This window comes from Lolium rigidum, chromosome 3, assembly GCF_022539505.1.
Source record: "Lolium rigidum isolate FL_2022 chromosome 3, APGP_CSIRO_Lrig_0.1, whole genome shotgun sequence".
In the NCBI taxonomy this organism is placed as follows: Eukaryota; Viridiplantae; Streptophyta; class Magnoliopsida; order Poales; family Poaceae; genus Lolium; species Lolium rigidum.
Genome location: NC_061510.1, coordinates 236,971,241 through 236,989,283, shown reverse-complemented (window position 1 = coordinate 236,989,283; position 18,043 = coordinate 236,971,241). Strand labels below are relative to the sequence as shown.

Genomic DNA, 18,043 nt, shown 5'->3' with positions numbered 1-18,043 from the left:
AGAAGCCCATTACCAAATATATGAAGTCATCTCCGGCCGTCGGCCCCGTCACTCCAGCTCCACCAAGCACCTCCGCCGCTGCTCCTCAACCATCTCCACCCAAAGCTCAACCTTCCCCCGATCTCGCTACCGACGCTCAAGTGGAAATTATCCCAGTGAGCGGCGAGAAGGGGGGCAGAAGCAGCTCCGGCACGAAGCGACCTGCTCCGGAGGAAACCCAAGTCCAAGGTCAAGAGGAGGCGGAAGTCAACTCATCTGATAAGGCTGAAGCTACGGCTAATGATGTCATCGGATTTCCGAAAAACTTTGGTGATCCCTCTTACCTGTTCTCTACTCCAAAGGCATATTCGCACAAGTTCTTTAACAAGTTTACGGAGAACGAGAAGTGGGAATTCGAGCAGGACCTCCTGAACTCCATGCTAAACAATGCATGGGGTAAGGCTGATATTGAATCTTCAACGATTCAAAGCCAGAAAAAAGAGATCGGTAAGTTCTTCGACTAACTCCTCATCAAGCGCAAGGTAAACTGCTGTTCTCCAGTAGCCCCCAAGTGTCTAGACGGAAACTAGTAATAGTTAGCACCTTGATACTTTTGAGTAAACCATACTGAGAAAATTTAAAGTGTCGTGGTAGCCCCCAAGCGTCATGGCGGAAAATTTTCCGGCAATGATGCTTCGTAGAGATCTACACTTAACCATGAATAATCGGAACTTATCCTTATTTTGCACCACCGCAGGAACAACAAGCGCTACACCATGAGCTTCATAAGAATATCTCTCTGCAGCGCCGTGTAATCCTTGAGCATGCGGATAAACTTAAGGACGCCAAGGACAAAATTGCGGAGCTAGAAAGACAGTTGTCGGAGGCACAAAGTACGTTTCCGACCACCTTGAAATTATTCCATTGTTCCGACTTTGAACTAACTTTTGTTTATGTAAACAAGTGCATCATCCTCCCTAGCCACTGCTTCCTCAGAACTCGAGACCCTGCGCTCCGCTCACAAAGACCTGGGGTCTAAACTGAAGGAGGCGGAGAAAAAACAAGAGCTAGCTAAAAAGCAATTAGCTGAGAAGAACTCCGAATTTATTCGTGAAAATGCTGTTCTGATGGAAAAAAAGCGAATTGACAGCGAAACCTTGAAGAAGCTTCAAGAAGAGGTCAAGCACCTCCGGATCTACATGAAGACAGCAGAACAAGGTTGAGACTTGCTCAATACCGATATCATGGGTAATTTTCCGGATCCTTCCACCATAACAGTTCTCCGTATCTTTGAATGATGTCCTACCCTGTGCTAACTTTTTGACTTTTATAGATCCGCTTGGATACGATGAAGCCCAGTGTGAATTGTTTCCGTGTGACGATCTGATCCAGCTGGCCGGAGACGATTGCAAAGATCTGATCTTAGCTTGTCGCAAGATCTGCCACAATTTGGCTATCAAGGACAGTTGAACCTGCAATGTTCGCGAGCTTATTCAAAGGATGGATTTTCTGCCGGAACTGGTCGTCGACCTCCAAGCTTCTTCCACCCGAGTTGCTGCCCAGATGTTCTTGGTCATGTGCCGAGCGCATGCTCCAACTCTTGACATCAACTTGGCCACTAGTGGAATTCCTCCGACTGCGGATGCGAATGCTCTTCTGGATGCCTGCAGTGGCTATGATACCCGGATCGCTCGGCGCATTCATCATGAGGAATTCTACGACAAAGTATACACACAACATCCTCTGTTTCAAAGTGCCGCAGATTTATCTAGATTCAGAAGGAGTAGATGTTAATATATCTATCTTCTTATAAACTTGGTCCAACTTATTGTTTAAGTTATGGTAAAACTAGAACTTTAAATTGAGGGAGTGAGTAGCTGGTTACTGAAGGATTGGAACAGAATAATCGTAAAGCAGCCAAGAAACTGTATCTAATTATAATAAAGGTGGAGGACGTTTTCGTAAATGTCCATAGAACCCTGACTGGCTGCCTGCTACCGCCACGGTTCCTCTCCTCCCCAAGCTCTGGACACCGGCGAGCGCCGCCTTCACCGCCACCAGCACCGACTCACCGAATCCAGAGCTCACGACGTCGCGCCGGCATTATTTCCGCTGCCCTCTTACTCGCGCCTCCCCGCCCGCAGATAGCGCACGACCCCTCGCCGCTTCCCCATCTGTACCGGCGACCCCGACACCCCATCTACACCGACCTTTGTACCGATATTCCGCTGTTCAGCTCTTCACCCACCGCTGCAACCCGCAGGTTAGATTTAGTCTAGCTCGTCCTTTCCTTCTACAATCTCTGCACCCTGCTTCTTGTATGTTCTTTTCCCAGTTTATTGTCAAATCATTCCGCCTCTGTATGTGGTTAACTGCATAATTTAATCTGCAAAAAATCATGCTGTGTATATTTCAGGATTAACGGTGAAATTTTGAGGCATGGAGGATGACGAAAACATTGAGGAAGAGCTTTTGGTAGTGGAGTCAGAACTCCATGAAGTACAAGGTATCATCACTATATTCATCATCCACTATACACATTCTTATCTTTTTTATTTTTTGAGGGGTAGTGATTTCTTCTTTGAGTGAGGTTCATAGTCTGCTTCCCTTCTCCATAACAAGTCATTTGTAAAATTATAGGCGTGGAGCCAATAATGGGAGGCAGGAAGCTGACTTATAGAACAACATTTTTAGTTTCAAGCGCACACCATCCTTGCGTGGACACGGATCAACAATATCTGCTTGTACAACAACCAAATGTCTGGTCAGCTGGCTCCATGTCCCCAAGGATAAGCAACAACACATTTTTTAGCCAACAATGATGACACCTTCGGCATTTTATCACATCATATTTGCAAACGCTCACAGAAGTTACACACAACCTCTTTCGTTTCGGAAATGTATAGTCACATACGGAGATGGCTAAAGTCACTAGTTGTATTTTTGTCTCAAATTAAGCAACTTCATGCCATTTTTCTGACTAAGGAATCTCAAGGTTAGAGGATAGCAGTGTAAGTTGTTCCAGTGGAATGCAGTTGGGTTCTCTGCTCTGGTTCCCTAGCTATGAGAATTGCATTGATGTTATATTATCAGCGTGCTACTTTAGCATCTTTCTGACTAATAATGCACTTCCTGGGTACCTCTTCTCTTGTTTGATTGATGGTAAAGGGCGTTTGTTCTTTTCTAGCAAGTGGTGTTAATTCAAACATAAAATAAATGCCACCAGCCATCTTTCCCTGCATTCTCCTTAATTTTAACTGTTTCGAGTGCTACTGAACTAATGTTCCTCTTAAAATTCATTATATGCAGACAAAATCAAGATGTTGCTTGATCAGCAAGAAGAATTGTATGAGCGCCAATCGCATTTGAAGGCTTTGCTGGAAATATCTAAAACTTCCAGAGATACATCAAATACTGCCCCTTCCGTTACTCTGGAAGATTGGTCTGGAAAGTTCTCATGGGATTCTCAGGCTGATGACATGCGATTCAATGTATTTGGTATCTCTTCCTACAGGTCAAATCAACGAGAAGTAAGTTTCTAGCAGAAATTGTAATATAATATGCTGTTTTGATGTTTCCTCTTTTTTGGAACTGTTATTAACAAACAAAAATATCCAGCAATATATATAAATTTACTTTTAACACCACAAGTGAGGTCCTTATAATTCATTTCATTTTGTGAAGAATCATACATTTGAAGTTCTTCAGATATGTAAGATACTGTTTTATAGCATGTTTTGTTCTATCCTTGATCTGTATATTGTTCAAAGCTGGCAATTTAGAACCTCTGTTCCTTTGACATCCTTCATTTTTTGTCTCCCATTTCCTGGTAGCGTTCAGCCTAATTTTATATACCATGTACTTTTTCAGTACTGTATACTTTTTTTTTCTAGATTTGCATTTTTTTAAGCATACTGTTCTTCCAGATAATTAACTCTATCATGAGTGGAAAGGATGTTCTGGTTATAATGGCTGCTGGTGGAGGGAAGAGCTTGTGTTACCAACTTCCAGCTGTACTTCGTGATGGAATTACACTTGTCGTCAGTCCTTTGCTTTCGCTTATTCAGGATCAGGTGTTTAAGCTTTTCTTTTCTTTTCTTTTCTTTTCTTTTCTTTTCTCTTGTTGCCCTATATATATGTGCGTTCTCATTCTTGATGATTTGTACTGTTCTAGGTCATGGGACTGGCGGCTTTAGGTATACCAGCGCACATGTTGACTTCCACTACCAACAAGGAAGTCGAGAAGTTCATCTATAAGGCACTTGAGAAAGGTGAAGGGGAACTGAAGATATTGTACGTGACACCTGAAAAGATATCCAAAAGTAAAAGATTCATGTCCAAGCTTGAGAAATGTCATCATGCTGGGCGCCTTTCTCTAGTTGCAATAGATGTGAGTGATGATATTTTCTCTCTTTGTTGACGATGCGTGAATATATTGTTATATTCTTTCCTTTATTGCCCGTTTATCAAATTCGGTAGTTCCATTGAGCTATACATGGTTGAAAACACTCATACGCTATCCACCACACAATGAAGCCCCTTTTTGCTTGCTAAAGTTGGGTTGTGCGTGATACTCGCAGTCTCTCTAATTAAATGGTTATTCCGTCAGTCTCTAACAACATTACTATCCAATATGGCTATTTTTTATTATTGAAATATTAAAATTTTCCTATTAGACTAAAGTAAGACATGCACACAAAAAATTAAGGGTTATTCTAACAGTTTATGACCGGTTTTGTTTACTCATACAAGAAGAACATTTAATCTCAATTATTCCATTGACTCTCCACATATTTTAAGATGTTCACCACTTCATATTATTTGTAGTTTGTTTCTCATGAAATAATTATAAGAACAACAGCACAGCTAGTGGTCGAAATTTACAAATCTGTGCATTCAAGTGCAACATTATCTATCTAAAGCTACCCACTGACAGCTATGATGCAGGAGGCACACTGCTGCAGCCAATGGGGGCACGATTTCCGTCCAGACTACAAGAATCTGGGCATTTTGAAGATCCAGTTTCCCAGTGTTCCCATGATAGCTTTAACTGTGAGTTATGCGAGTGAATTCAAGTTAGAAGAAGTAAAGCTTGTGTGAAGCAGAACCTTTTTTTTTGTAGGCAACTGCAACAAGTAAAGTGCAAATGGATTTGATGGAGATGCTTCATATCCCAAGATGTGTCAAGTTTGTCAGCTCTGTTAACAGGCCCAACCTTTTCTACAGAGTATGCTTTAGTTTACTTTTCTTGATTCAACCATGAGAAAGTCTATTGCAGAAGCATGCACGAGGGGGTAATAGGATTTAACTAGTTTACATGCTCACCATGTAGGTATATGAGAAATCGTCAGTTGGAAAGGTTGTTATTGATGAGATTGCAAATTTCATAAGCGAATCATACCCAAATAACGAATCTGGGATTGTGTATTGCTTTTCTAGGAAGGAATGTGAACAGGTTCGTAGACTGACCTGTGGATGTTTTTGTTTCAATTATTTGCTGACATGCAAATTAATTTCTAGCGATAAAGTATCTGTAACTGTCACCTCTCCATTTAGGTTCAATGTGTGTTTTGCATTCTCTCACAGTTTTGCGCTATCTGTAAGGTCATATATTTGAACACGTCTTTTTTGAGGAATTATATATCATTATATTTGAATACTTCACAATGAAATCTTGTTCTGAATGTACAGACAGTCCAAATCTTTTTCTGATAATTTTTGAACCTTTAGAAGGTGCAAATGCTATTCGTTACACCTTTGCAAGAAGAATTGTGTGTTTACTAGTCAAGTTCATCACAATACTAGAAATGGGAAACCACTTCTTTTTGTAATTAGTCCTAAACATTACCTTTTCCCTGTGCTATCGCCACATGAATATTTTGCAACTTTGATTCTTGATCGATCCAAAGCACTAGCACCTTAATGTGACAACATAAGCGGTTGGAGATTATTGAGCTTGACATGTGCATGAATAATGAAATTACAATGTACAGTTAATTTTTTTTTCTTTCATGTATGTAAGGTATGATTTCACTCGCATTTTTTGATGAAAGATCATGGCTAATGATGCCACAGTTTGGTTTCCTGCCCCTGAGAAAAGTTTGTGTCACCAACATTTGGAGCTTTACAAATTTTCTTGTAAGGTCATGATTATTTTTTTTGCCTCTTTAGTTCACTTTTGGAGCCAAACTTGGACAAAATCTGGCAGCCAATTTGGCTACCTGGATTTTGATAATGCCAAAACTTGGCTTGGTTTTCATGTGCCATATTTGGACACAATCCTAGCTGGTCGAATGCTGAGTCCTGAGTGTCTTCGACCATCTGAATTTACTTGCACTTATTCTTGTTGTGCACGGTGTCTGATTATCAGATCGGCATTAAAGTTTTAAACTATAAGAATTTTCTTATTTGACACTGAATAACGACTGATTTCACGATATGCCATTAAATAGTTAGACATGACCCACCCTTCATCCTTGTAGTTCAAAGTGGCCATTCATTTTCTGCAGTCTGGGCCAGCATCATTTACCTTGGTGCTCTGTCACATTTTGTTGAAATCATGCACTTACTGACAAACAGGTTGCCAAAGAATTGCGTGGAAGAGGTATTTCAGCAGATTATTATCACGCAGACATGGATGCTGCTGCTCGTGAGAAAGTTCATATGCGGTGTGTTTCCAATTTTTGTTCACTTTTTTCTCTAAGATGATTTCTTCTCTAGTATGATACACTCATGAATTTTCTGTTACTTTCATTTCGAATAAAGCACATGCTTGTAACTACATAAGTATGGACCTTAGATGTGTTATAGAGATGTTAGGAGAATTCCATTTATCAACTTTGTAGCAGTCTCCCTGCGTGAAGGCAATTAGTATCCTTATATACTTGTGAATTCTTTGCCTGTCATGTCAATAATGATAAGTTTCTTCGGACGTTATGTCATTACTCGTTATACTCATTCTGGATCCTTAAAACAAAGGTTCCCTTTGCTTTTTTTCTGCACCGAGAAACAAATGCCATATAAAGTTTTTTTTTTTGGCTTGTTCATGAAATATAGATAGGATTTAATATCTGAATTGAACTCCACAGTTCTGTAAAAAACATACCTTGCCTAATAACCACATATCTAACAGATAACTGCTGATCGGAATAGTGAAACACCGAACGGGCGTAGCATGTAATTTGGCTGAATCAAATCTGTGTTTTTCAACATTTTGATTGTTCGGACAATACTGATGCAACATAATTCCGGAAGTTGATATTTAAACAAGCACCACTTTATTTGTCATGTGGGGCAGGGTGTATGGCAGCACACAGAAAGATATGGACAAGCAGAAGGTGCTTGATCCTTCACGTTAGCTACTTGATGCTCAGGAAACCTAGGGGTCCTATATCAATCAGATTCCAAGTTTGTTGGTGCTTTCTTTATGGTTCAAACTTACCTTTTTATCTCAACCCTTTATATAATAATCAGAGGACTAGCCATGTAGTCGCATCAGTATTGATAAACCACAAAATGGAGATTAGCCTCCAAACCCTAAGGCCTAAGCACACGATGTTGTTGCATTGTTTTTGCGTGTATATTTAGATGTGCATTTGAGCTCTTTTGTTTCTTATTGTTGCATATAACTAGCCAATTGTTTCTTTTCAACAGTTGGAGTAAAAGTAAATCACAGGTCATTGTTGGAACAGTATGTGCTCTCTCTCTCTCTCTCTCTCTCTCTCTCTCTCTCTCTCTCTCTCTCTCTCTCTCTCTCTCTCTCTCTCTCTCTCTCTCTCTCTCTCCGAGCAATTAATCTGTCTGTTACATTTTTTTAGGTGGCGTTCGGAATGGGGATCAACAAACCAGACGGTGTGTTCAGTTTTGGACTTTGATCATAATTATGACATGTGCTGAATGTGTAGATTCATACTTAACTAATCTAATTATTTGTGATTCCACAAGTTTCTGAGAACTTATGAAAACTTGCCACATAAGTTTGTAACTAGATATATGAACCCAGGCTTTGCCTAGCTCTTGAGGCATCCACATGGCACTAGCACTTATGCGGTAATGACATGTCATCCACATACTGTACCTCTCTCTACCCTCCCGCAAACTCCTCATTATATCTTCCCCTTATCTCCTTTCTTCATATTTTATATCGATAGCAGTTATGTTCCCCACCATCTCCACACCTCTCCCCAGCCATGTGGTCTCTACCTCCCTCCTCTGACACAGTAGTGACACCATTATATTGGGGGAAGAATGCTTCAGTGGATTCTTTTCCAATGGAAAATTTCCACTGAGTCTATTCTATTGGAAAAAATCTTCTGGCTGACAAGTTTCCATGTCCTCTGATGCTGTTGCAGTCCAGCATTTTCGGTATATTGCGAACCAAAGAGGCCATAGGCCTTTAGGTACATTGGATCGCTAGAGGTAGAGTTTCGGTTGTATTGCATTGTCTGATGTAGAATTTGACTCTTAGGAGGCCATAGTGTACATTATAGAGCCATAGAGGTAAGATAACCACATGGGATAAGTGATATTTATAACCTTTTGAACCACTGTCTTTAGAATGGTTAACTCCAATGTTCTTAGATTCTTAGCTCAGTTCAGATATGATTTGGCAAAGTCATTTACTAGATGTGTTCATGTATTTTCACTTGTCCTGTAATATTTGAACATGTGATTCTCAATTGTTTGCATGTCCTCCTATATTTCACTGATTACTAGGGTCTCCCAGCGGGGTACTAATTGTTGAGTCCGAAGCTGTTAGACTGGTGATATGAAGCAAGTACGATTATTATGTTTGCAGTTATATTATCCAGGAAAATAAATACAAATTCCATTTTGGTTCTGCAGTCAGATTTGTAGTTCATCATAGCCTTAGCAAGTCTATGGAGACATATTACCAGGTAAATCTAAATATCAAGTTCTTCAGTTTTCTGACCATGCCGTCCCTTAAAATAGACTTCCGTGACTTCAGGAAAGTGGTAGGGCAGGTAGAGATGGACTACCTTCAGAATGTGTTCTATATTATCGGCCTGGTGACGTTCCCCGCCAGGTGAGGCTAAAGCATGAAGCATCTAAATTTTTAATTGTTATGAGTTCTGTGAGTTCCTGTTTTCTTAAGGCCCATTCACTCTTATTATGTTCAATGAACAGAGTTCGATGGTCTTCTATGAAAACTGTGGCTTGGAAAATCTTTATGGCATAGCACGGTATTGTCAGGTACATTTCGCAATCCTAACAGTACCAATCTTTTAAAAGCCATAAAATAGTAGAAAGTACTCTTTTAACACTTGATTTTTTGTATTTGATCTCGTCTACATTTCATCGATTTTAGTCCCTTTGGTACTAACCATGATAAATGGAGTATTTCTCTCTGTTAAGTCCCACATAGTTGTTGATCGATGCCTATTGGGTATCCTAGCTGGATATTGATTACACAACAGTTTGCAAATAAGCCACCACTGAACACGCATGTACTATCACACCTCCCTGCTATAAATGAACTGCACACACTGTTGAGTGAGGCACTTCACGTTTGATGAACATTCTGGCTAGATAATTACTCTTCAGGCATAGAACTCACAGCTCTAAGGAATACGATATCTCAGGATAGACAATCAGAGATACAGAGCCTTCACGCATCTATTTTCTAAATTTGCTTAGAACAGAAGAATACGATCTTGAAGTCTATAACGAATGGACATTTTTATGCGGTCGTGGAAGGGAAACAGAGCCATGGCAGGGAGGCTGGCGAGAAGAGAAGTGGCAGTGCATCCTCTGAATGAAGGAGCCACTCCATCGTAGAAGGGGCGGAGGATTTCCTCCCTTGGTTTCGAGATGTGCATCTGAACACCAGAAATGGTGCAGATTGGGCAGGAAAACCCCCTTGCTTGCGCATACAAACATGTGGTCTGTCTGACCTGGGGAAGGGTTCTCACATGGTGCCAGAATCCTGCGGGATTCGGGTTAGGGGGAAGAGTGGACAAGATATTGGGATGAATATGATGTTAGCGGAGTAGTAGATCTAACTAGACAAGTTTGATATAAAAACTCTACGAAATCAAAGTTAAATGGTGGAAGGGGCTGTACCACAATCTTGCATATAATAAGAAAGGATTTTTTGGAGATAATGTGAGTATGGTATTTCGAATACAGCATGCAAGAACCTACCCTTTTATTTCTCCAGTACCCCCTCGCTTGGACTGGTAGAAAGGACATTGATTCTCTTTATAAATGTTGTGCTACCTTTTGTTGCTGCTGGTCATGTTGTGTGTTTGATGATAACTTCCGATTGCAAACTTGTTTTTTCAGTCTAAGAAAAACTGTCGCCGTGGTGCTTTCTTTCAACATTTTGGAGAGGCTGTGCAGGAATGCAACGGTATTTTCTCACTACTTACGTTTGTCCATATCTGAACTTTCTAAATGATACTCACACAGTTTCTTGCAGGAATGTGTGACAACTGTGCTTCTAGTATTGAGCTCAAGGACATAGATGCTACCTGTATGATAAGTTTATTATCTACACCGAACTACACATTCTTTAATTTATAGCATTTTTGTGGGCAGAGATCTCGTTTTTTGTGTGGAAACTGTAATGTATTATCCTCTTTATTGTCCATGATGGGTTATGCGACTTCTTGTTCAGACCATACCAAAATCATCGTCTCACTTCTCCAAGAAATGCAACAAAATGACCAAAGAGCTACATTGCTGCAGCTGTTGGATAAGTTCAAAACAAAATGGAAGCATTCAGGTAAATGACCTCAACTAAACTATACCCTTTTCTGATTCCAGTAAGTTGGTGCATTCTGTATTCTATGTTCTTTGCCTGGGTAATACGTCGCATCACATATGAGTCTTGAAGTGTCTCCCTACAACCGAGCTGACATTACAATTGCGAATGCTCAAGCAGGTTGTTCAAATGAAGCAGTTGATCTTAAGAAGGAAGAACTTGAGCTGCTGATAGTTCAACTTATACTTGACCGTGTTTTGGTATGTGTTCCTCCATTCGGAATCTAATATTGATCAACAAACCACCTAGTGTTGTTCCTATTGGACTCTTGTTTGCAACAGTTTACGGTAGTGCTAAATATCCATTCTATAAGAACTATTGCGACGAGGGTTATGAAAACACAGTCATGAATAAAGTCCCAGGACCTGGGAAAATGCCAGAGCACTTGCCAGTTCTGTTTGTTCTTGGTTTGCTTAATTTTTCTTTTAAATTCTATATATCTTATTAATGTTTGTATCTTTGCCACCTTATAAAGTACTAGCTATTAAGGCAGCAGAAACAATAATATATTAGTTGTCAATATGCCTTTTGACACCATCTAGGGAAAATCAGAAAGCGGCATGAAGCAACTGGTTTTGGGAGCCTATAAATCAAACATTTTGGTCCTATCCTCAGAGATCTGGGCAACAGGTTGGATTATATATATAAAAGGTTTCCATGAGGCTAAACATGTTTTGGGTTGAACTGTATTAAATTAACGGAACATGTTCCTACACTCCGCACATTTGCAGCCTCTTGTTGCATCTCCAATGTGGTGACTTAACTATATTATGCCATGCATATTCGCATGTTAAACATTAGAGTTCGAGCTATTGAACATCTTCTTTTGTTTACCTCGATGACCTGGATTGGCATCGATTCCTAACATCCATCCTTTTCCCTAACAGAAAGAAGAATTTCAGCATACAGCATATACAACCAATGCATATGTTGCTTTAGGACCACTGTGGAAGCAAGCATTGCAAGGTAATTGATCCGTTTTCTTGCAGATCTTCCATTTACTTCACCATCGATGCATGAAAGTCCGTGAGTGCATGTGCACCACTAGGGTTGCAAGGGGGATCCCGTGAAAGTCCCGCTTCTAGTTCATTTTATCATTTCTAGTTTAAAAATTGCCCAAAATTTTAAGCTAGAAGTGGGACTTTCGCGGGATGCTGCTTGCAACCCTATGCACCACTGTGTCCGCTGTTGGCTTGTTGCTAAATTAATTAGAAAATCCCTTGTGCCTACTGCTATATTCGTCCCCTGAGGCTTGAGCTCACACTCTTCAGTGTAGTAGGTTCATATGCTTGTGGGTCGTGGTCATGAATATATGTTTTTACTACACAGGGAACAGACAAGTGAAGCTAACTAGTGCTATTCAGTCTCAAGATAGTGATGGTAGAGTTAAAAGTGCAAAGCGCAATCAGATGAGCAGTTTGGAAGCTAAGCTTGATGACCTACGTAGAACCATCTCTTCTGCTAATGGGGGCATCTTCCCCCATGCAGTTCTTTCCACGCAGCAAATTTCCCTGCTAAACATCCATAAACCAACCACTATTGCCGAGGTGAGTTTTGGTTCAACTTGTTTTTCCTTGTTATTGCAAGTGTATCTCCAACACAGGACATTCTGGTTCTTTCTTGTACAGCTAGAAAAGCTTATAGGGAAGGTAAAGACCGACAAGTACGGCAACGACATCATTGAGGTGATGCGGTCAGAAGCCGAGGGTGGAAAGGACAGTGGTGCAAGTGGAGCTAAGAGGCAAAGGAAGGATAAGGATGTTGTTTCCATTGAGAGTAGCGACGAGGAAGCGTAGCATTACCATGGATAAGTCTAAGTATGCATGCTTGAAACTGTGTTCTCAATGGATTGAGCAATGTTCCTTTCCTGAGTATTTTATTTCTTATTTTCCATAATATACTTATTCTTTAGCAGATAATTCTTCATGTTTCAGGTGGTAAGAATGCTTACACCAGTCAATGAAGGCAAGCAGTATTAGCATATTGAGGATGAGTGACTAACAACACAGGACATTAGATTGTAGTGAGCTGCTTATACTCTGCAACAAAAGTCCTGAGGACATTAGATTTTAGTACGCCTTGCTTATACTCTGCAACAAATGGAATGAAGCTGAGAAGAATTTTGTTTTGGAGTTGCTCTCCAAAATGTTGTCTTACCTTGATTCAATGGATTTTCGTTTGGTATTTCGATTTTTGTGACTCCAAATGTTGATCAGTTGAATGTTCTGGGTAAAAAAACATGTGCAAGTCGGTCTTGGATTCGGTAATTCTAGGACCTAATGCCCGGATTGGGACACACGAGACTGCAGTTTCCCTTCAAACATAATCTACTAATTTGAGTTCAGTTTCCAGTTCACACATAAGTGTACTCATGTAGTATTCATAAATCCACACAAATCCTAGCTCAAAATCTCTAATTCACGCAGGGCGTACTGCAAAACTGTCAAGAACGAATGGATGGATATGTCCACGGGTGATTCTTGTCAGGCTGAAACATGAGTTCGTCATATTTTTTCATTATACATAACGAAACCGAATTTTGTTGTCTATTCAAAGCCGACAAACATCAGTTTCCCAACCTCCAACATATCGACACAAGTGACAAGCAATCTTCAGTTAACAAGAAGCAACGGCAACACAAAACGAGAGCATAGCACTTGAAGAGCAAAATCCCTCAACTGAACTCGACTGAAGTGGCCACCAACGTCCAAGACAGTATCACTAGTGCTAGATAATACTAAGTACATGATTCAACCTCGACACTGAAAATGACACATGATGCAAGGAAGATCCGATTGGATTCGAGTTATTACGACGACAGCGATCCATGGCAGGATTAATAACTTGACAAGAAGAAGAAACAAGCAACGGAAAGCTACTGGGAGCGTGCGGCGAAGCGCTCGACGTTGGGGTCGGACAGGTTGATGCCCACCATGGCCTCTCCAAGCCCAGCGCTGATATCGGCTAGGATCTCCGGGTCGCTGTAGTGCGTCACGGCCTGGACGATGGCACGGGCGCGGCGCGCCGGGTCGCCGCTCTTGAAGATGCCGGAGCCGACGAAGACGCCGTCGCAGCCGAGCTGCATCATGAGGGCGGCGTCGGCGGGGGTGGCGACGCCGCCCGCGGCGAACTGCACGACGGGGAGGCGGCCGAGCTGCTTGGTCTGCATCACCAGGTCGTAGGGTGCGGCGATCTGCTTGGCGTAGCTGAAGACCTCGTCGTCGTCCATGTTGCGCAGTGCGCGGACGGCGCCCATGACGGAGCGGACGTGGCGTACGGCCTCCACGACGTTGCCCGTGCCCGCCTCCCCCTTGGTGCGGATCATGGCGGCGCCCTCGCGGATGCGGCGGAGCGCCTCGCCGAGGTCGCGGCAGCCGCACACGAAGGGGACGCGGAAGTTGTGCTTGTTGATGTGGTGCGCGTCGTCGGCGAGGGTGAGCACCTCGCTCTCGTCCACGTAGTCCACGCCGACGGCCTCCAGGATCTGGGCCTCCACGAAGTGCCCGATGCGCGCCTTGGCCATGACCGGGATGGTCACCGCGCGCTTGATGTCGCGGATGAGGGCCGGGTCCGACATGCGGGCCACGCCGCCCTGCGCGCGGATGTCCGCCGGGACGCGCTCCAGCGCCATCACGGCGCACGCGCCGGCCTCCTCCGCCAGCCGCGCCTGGTCCGCGGTCACCACGTCCATGATGACGCCGCCGCGGAGCATCTGGGCGAGGCCCACCTTGACGGAGAAGGTGGCGGCGGCGGGCTTCGAGGACGGCTCCACCACCGCGTTGTTGTTGTTGCCGTACAGAGCCACCACGCCGTCGGAAGCCATTGATTGATTCTTCTACCTCCGATCCGCCGCCGCCGCCGCCGCCGCAACGATTTTTTTCTTCTAGGACCTTGGTTCCGATTGGGGGTTTGGGGTTTGGATGAGCTAGATGTGGATGTGCTCTGCACGAGTGGAGTGGGAGTGGTGGAGAAGTGGAAACTGGACTTGACTTGCGATTCGACACGTACAGAGAAGGGAGAGCTGGGCTAATGGGCCGCTCCTTTCTGCATCTGGTCCAACAAATCCAATTATAATTCAATAAACAAAGTGTTCATCTCTAAAAAAGAATTAAGCATTTTTTTTGAGAATTGATAATTAAACCACATTAATACAAAGAGTTCGCCGGAGGTAACTCAACGGAAAATACAACTAGAAAAACTACTTTCACTAGACTCTACTAAAAAAAAATGTGTCGCCTCATTCAAAACTCGCTTTACATGGCTGAACGATGCCAATGAGAAGACAAACTACCAACGGCTTGATGTCAGCAACAAGAACACCGATAGAAAACTTGCCCATCACTGAAAAAAAGGAGGCGGTGCACAAGCGATAAGCAGACCAAAACAAAAATCACCATGTCAAAACCTTCATCGCTCGGCGGAGGGCGTCTACATCGGCCGGTTGGACTGTCCTCGGTTTCACCCTGCAAAAGTGGGCCTCTCGTTGTTGCAAAAACCTAGTCACCATAATCGTGTTTTCGCCATTGATGCCACCGGCGCCGCAACCACACATCCATCAGATTCTCCAAGTATGGAAACACTCACCAGCTACCACCGACACCACACGACGCCTCCAAGGAGCGAATGACGCCCATGGCGCCGCCATCCAATCCAATGGATTTTGAGCTTTCACCCAAGATGTGACCTCAGCAGCGCCTCCAAGAATGCAAACATCGCCCAAAGCGTCTTTGTTGAATTGGTCAGCGGCCAAAGATTTCTCATGAACCCGGTTCTCCCCACCGGCTCTCCATTTAGCGTCGATATCGGCATCTGGGACGCCGACAACCAAGACCTGCAGGGAGGAGAGAGAGCTAAAAGGCAAGGAAAAGATCTGAAGTTCGGGAGCCGGCGCCAGTGGACAAAGCCGCCCAAGCACGACCTGCATCCTTGTCGTCGCCCTACCTCCCGCACGTGCAGAGCACCAGTCAACAACATCCACGCACACCATTGGCCGCACGGTCGACGTCACATGTCTGTATGAGGTCACTGCCTCGTCGCCCAAAACCCTCCACGCAGGACACGGAGTAGCAGATCATCACCGCCACCTTCGCCGGTAGGCCGTGCAGGCTTGGCCGAAGCCCTTTTCCGACAGTGGCGAGATGAGGGAGCAGGGTTAGGGTGGCGGCCTGAGGGGACATTAGTTGCCCCTGGGTCGCCCTCGGGAGGACATTTCACCTAAATTATCGTTCAAGTTATTAAAAAAATGTACCATAGCTGCTGAACCGTCTTGTCTAGAAATTGACCACATAATAAATAGGCAAAAGTAGGGAAAACATGAACAGTGGTAAAAAAGTATTTAGACAAAAAAAAGACGCAACCTACATCACTCTCTAAAAACGGTATTTAAGCCGGCTTCGGTGACGCGGGCGTATGCAGAATGACATGGTAAAAAACATTCTGTCTTATGCGGCTGTCAAGCCAGGCCCTGTTTGACACTTCAGACTATCTTCAACCTCGGCTATTATCTCCGACTATCTCACCTTTGCAGTGCCCTCGTCGATCTCGGATGCTAAAGCAACTTGGCGATGCTGACGAGATCCGACGGTACCACACGGCGATGAGGGCAGCCCCGATCCCGATGTCGGGGAGCATGGGGGGCTCTTTAAGGTGACGGGCCACGCTCGGTCGACATGCTTTTCATGCTCCCAAAGCGTAAAGACGAGACAGCGGTACCACTTGCCTAGGTTGACAGCTTGTGTTGCCTCGACGAGCCGCATCACGCGTAGCGTCACCGAAGCTCAGTCGATTTTTAGAGTATCTCCAGCCGTTGGGCTCCCCGGTCCAAAATCCGGCGTTATTTAGCGTTAGATGGATGTAATTTTTTGTCTGGGGAGTCCATTTTTCCAGCGGTGAGTTAAGGATGGATGAATTTTTTAGATAAATAACTTGGATAAAATAAGTCGAAATTCGTTCAAATATAAGTGAAATTTAAAGATATTTAACCTATGTAGGCGAGTTCGTACATATATTTGAAATCGGCCAGATGGAAACATAAACTAAAACTAATAACGTACTACATGTCATCGTCGCTTGAGTTCCCGGCGTCCTCGGGTGGCGGCGCCGCCGACGGCATCCCCAGGGGGGAGTTGCCGGCCTCGATGTGCGCGAGCACACGGGCGAGCGTGCGGCCCGGCGCACCCCACCAGCTGCGGCGGCCGGCGGCGTTGTTACGCGCTGGAGGAGGGGAAGGACCATCGTACGCTGCGAGTTCCCGTTCGTACCGGAGACGGAAGAACTCGTTCCAGGCGTCGTAGTGTCGGTGAGGTACCGCTCCTCCGCGTGCTGCTCCTCGGTGAGGGTGACCCGCACAGCGTCGATAGCGGCGTCGAGCTCGTCGCCTCCCACCGGAAGCGGCGGGATCGAGACTCCCCCCGCGCTCAGGCGCCATCCTCCGGGCACGCGGAAGTCCGACGGCGCTGGGTAGCTCGCCATGTGCAGGAGTCCCGCCTCCCACTGGTGTAGGGAACGGCGTCCTAAGCTGTTGTTCGCCGCGCCGTGGCCCGCCATTGCTCGCTGGTGGAGGCGGATTGGGGAGAGAAGACAGGGCTGGGGAGAGGAGGGAGACGGCGGTGCTGAATGCGGCCAGACGCGGTAGGTTCCGCGATAAATAGAGGAGCCGAATCCGAGGCGACGCCACGTGGAAGCTACACGTCCGGCGAAGTCTGACCGGCGGCAGGCTTTTGAAGCGCGCGGAAGACGATTGGCCTCTGTCGCCGACAAGTCGGGGCCACCATCCGCGCGGGAAGTTTTCCCGACGTTTCCCGCGCTTTCGTTTCGTCCGGAGTCCCCAAGCGCTCCCCAGGGGGCGGGGATGACCTGGGCTCGCCGGACGGATGAAAGCCCAAGGTTTCGGGGGCACGACTGGACCGTTTTCGTCCATCCGGATAAAAAAGGCGTCCTGGGGGCCTCGTCGGGGAGACGGCTGGAGATGCTCTTACAAAACTGACATATTTCTGAGAACTCAACATAAAATAACATGTTTTAAAAATAATTTTAAAGAATAGCCCTTTTGCATGACGCCGCACCGGACCAAGCCAAACTCCATAGCATGACGCCAACAGTAGTGGTGCCATGCCACCTAGACGATGTCAGACGGTCATCACCATCCACGAGGCCTAGGGCACTTTAGTATGGTGCAATTGGTGTTGGTGCCATGCTATGATGTATGGTTCCTCGCCGGTGGCATCATACAACTTTAGCGGAATAATCCCCATACCCACGGTTGGACTATCCAAACCC

The 18,043-nt window shown here is 44.5% G+C and overlaps 2 protein-coding genes across 2 annotated transcripts; one reads left to right on the top strand and one right to left on the bottom strand.

The window, feature by feature from the left end:
• Positions 1-1,968: 1,968 nt before the first annotated feature.
• On the top strand, positions 1,969-12,828 carry LOC124703171 (ATP-dependent DNA helicase Q-like 2). Its single transcript, XM_047235393.1, has 22 exons — positions 1,969-2,242; positions 2,396-2,485; positions 3,289-3,509; positions 3,906-4,052; positions 4,154-4,369; positions 4,927-5,031; positions 5,102-5,206; positions 5,312-5,434; positions 6,559-6,647; positions 7,633-7,669; positions 7,797-7,830; positions 8,824-8,876; positions 8,948-9,025; positions 9,127-9,192; positions 10,285-10,351; positions 10,421-10,474; positions 10,619-10,726; positions 10,886-10,965; positions 11,653-11,731; positions 12,095-12,312; positions 12,394-12,582; positions 12,700-12,828. The coding sequence occupies exons 2-21, from the start codon at positions 2,419-2,421 to the stop codon at positions 12,559-12,561; spliced, it is 2,115 nt and encodes a 704-aa protein (XP_047091349.1). The 5' UTR covers positions 1,969-2,242; positions 2,396-2,418; the 3' UTR covers positions 12,562-12,582; positions 12,700-12,828.
• A 688-nt stretch (positions 12,829-13,516) lies between these two features.
• LOC124703172 (probable pyridoxal 5'-phosphate synthase subunit PDX1.1) lies at positions 13,517-14,674 on the bottom strand. The gene has a single exon (XM_047235394.1). The coding sequence runs from the start codon at positions 14,586-14,588 to the stop codon at positions 13,641-13,643; it is 948 nt and encodes a 315-aa protein (XP_047091350.1). The 5' UTR covers positions 14,589-14,674; the 3' UTR covers positions 13,517-13,640.
• Between the last annotated feature and the right edge of the window lie 3,369 nt (positions 14,675-18,043).

What these genes read in the sequence shown, in the direction of transcription:
- LOC124703171 (XM_047235393.1), top strand. Translation starts at nt 2,419, where the DNA reads ATGGAGGATGACGAAAACATTGAGGAAGAGCTTTTGGTAGTGGAGTCA. An exon ending in AACAAAATGGAAGCATTCAG is followed by an intron (nt 10,727 to 10,885) that starts GTAAATGACCTC and finishes ATGCTCAAGCAG; the next exon opens with GTTGTTCAAATGAAGCAGTT. An exon ending in AACCAACCACTATTGCCGAG is followed by an intron (nt 12,313 to 12,393) that starts GTGAGTTTTGGT and finishes TTTCTTGTACAG; the next exon opens with CTAGAAAAGCTTATAGGGAA.
- LOC124703172 (XM_047235394.1), bottom strand. Translation starts at nt 14,588, where the DNA reads ATGGCTTCCGACGGCGTGGTGGCTCTGTACGGCAACAACAACAACGCG.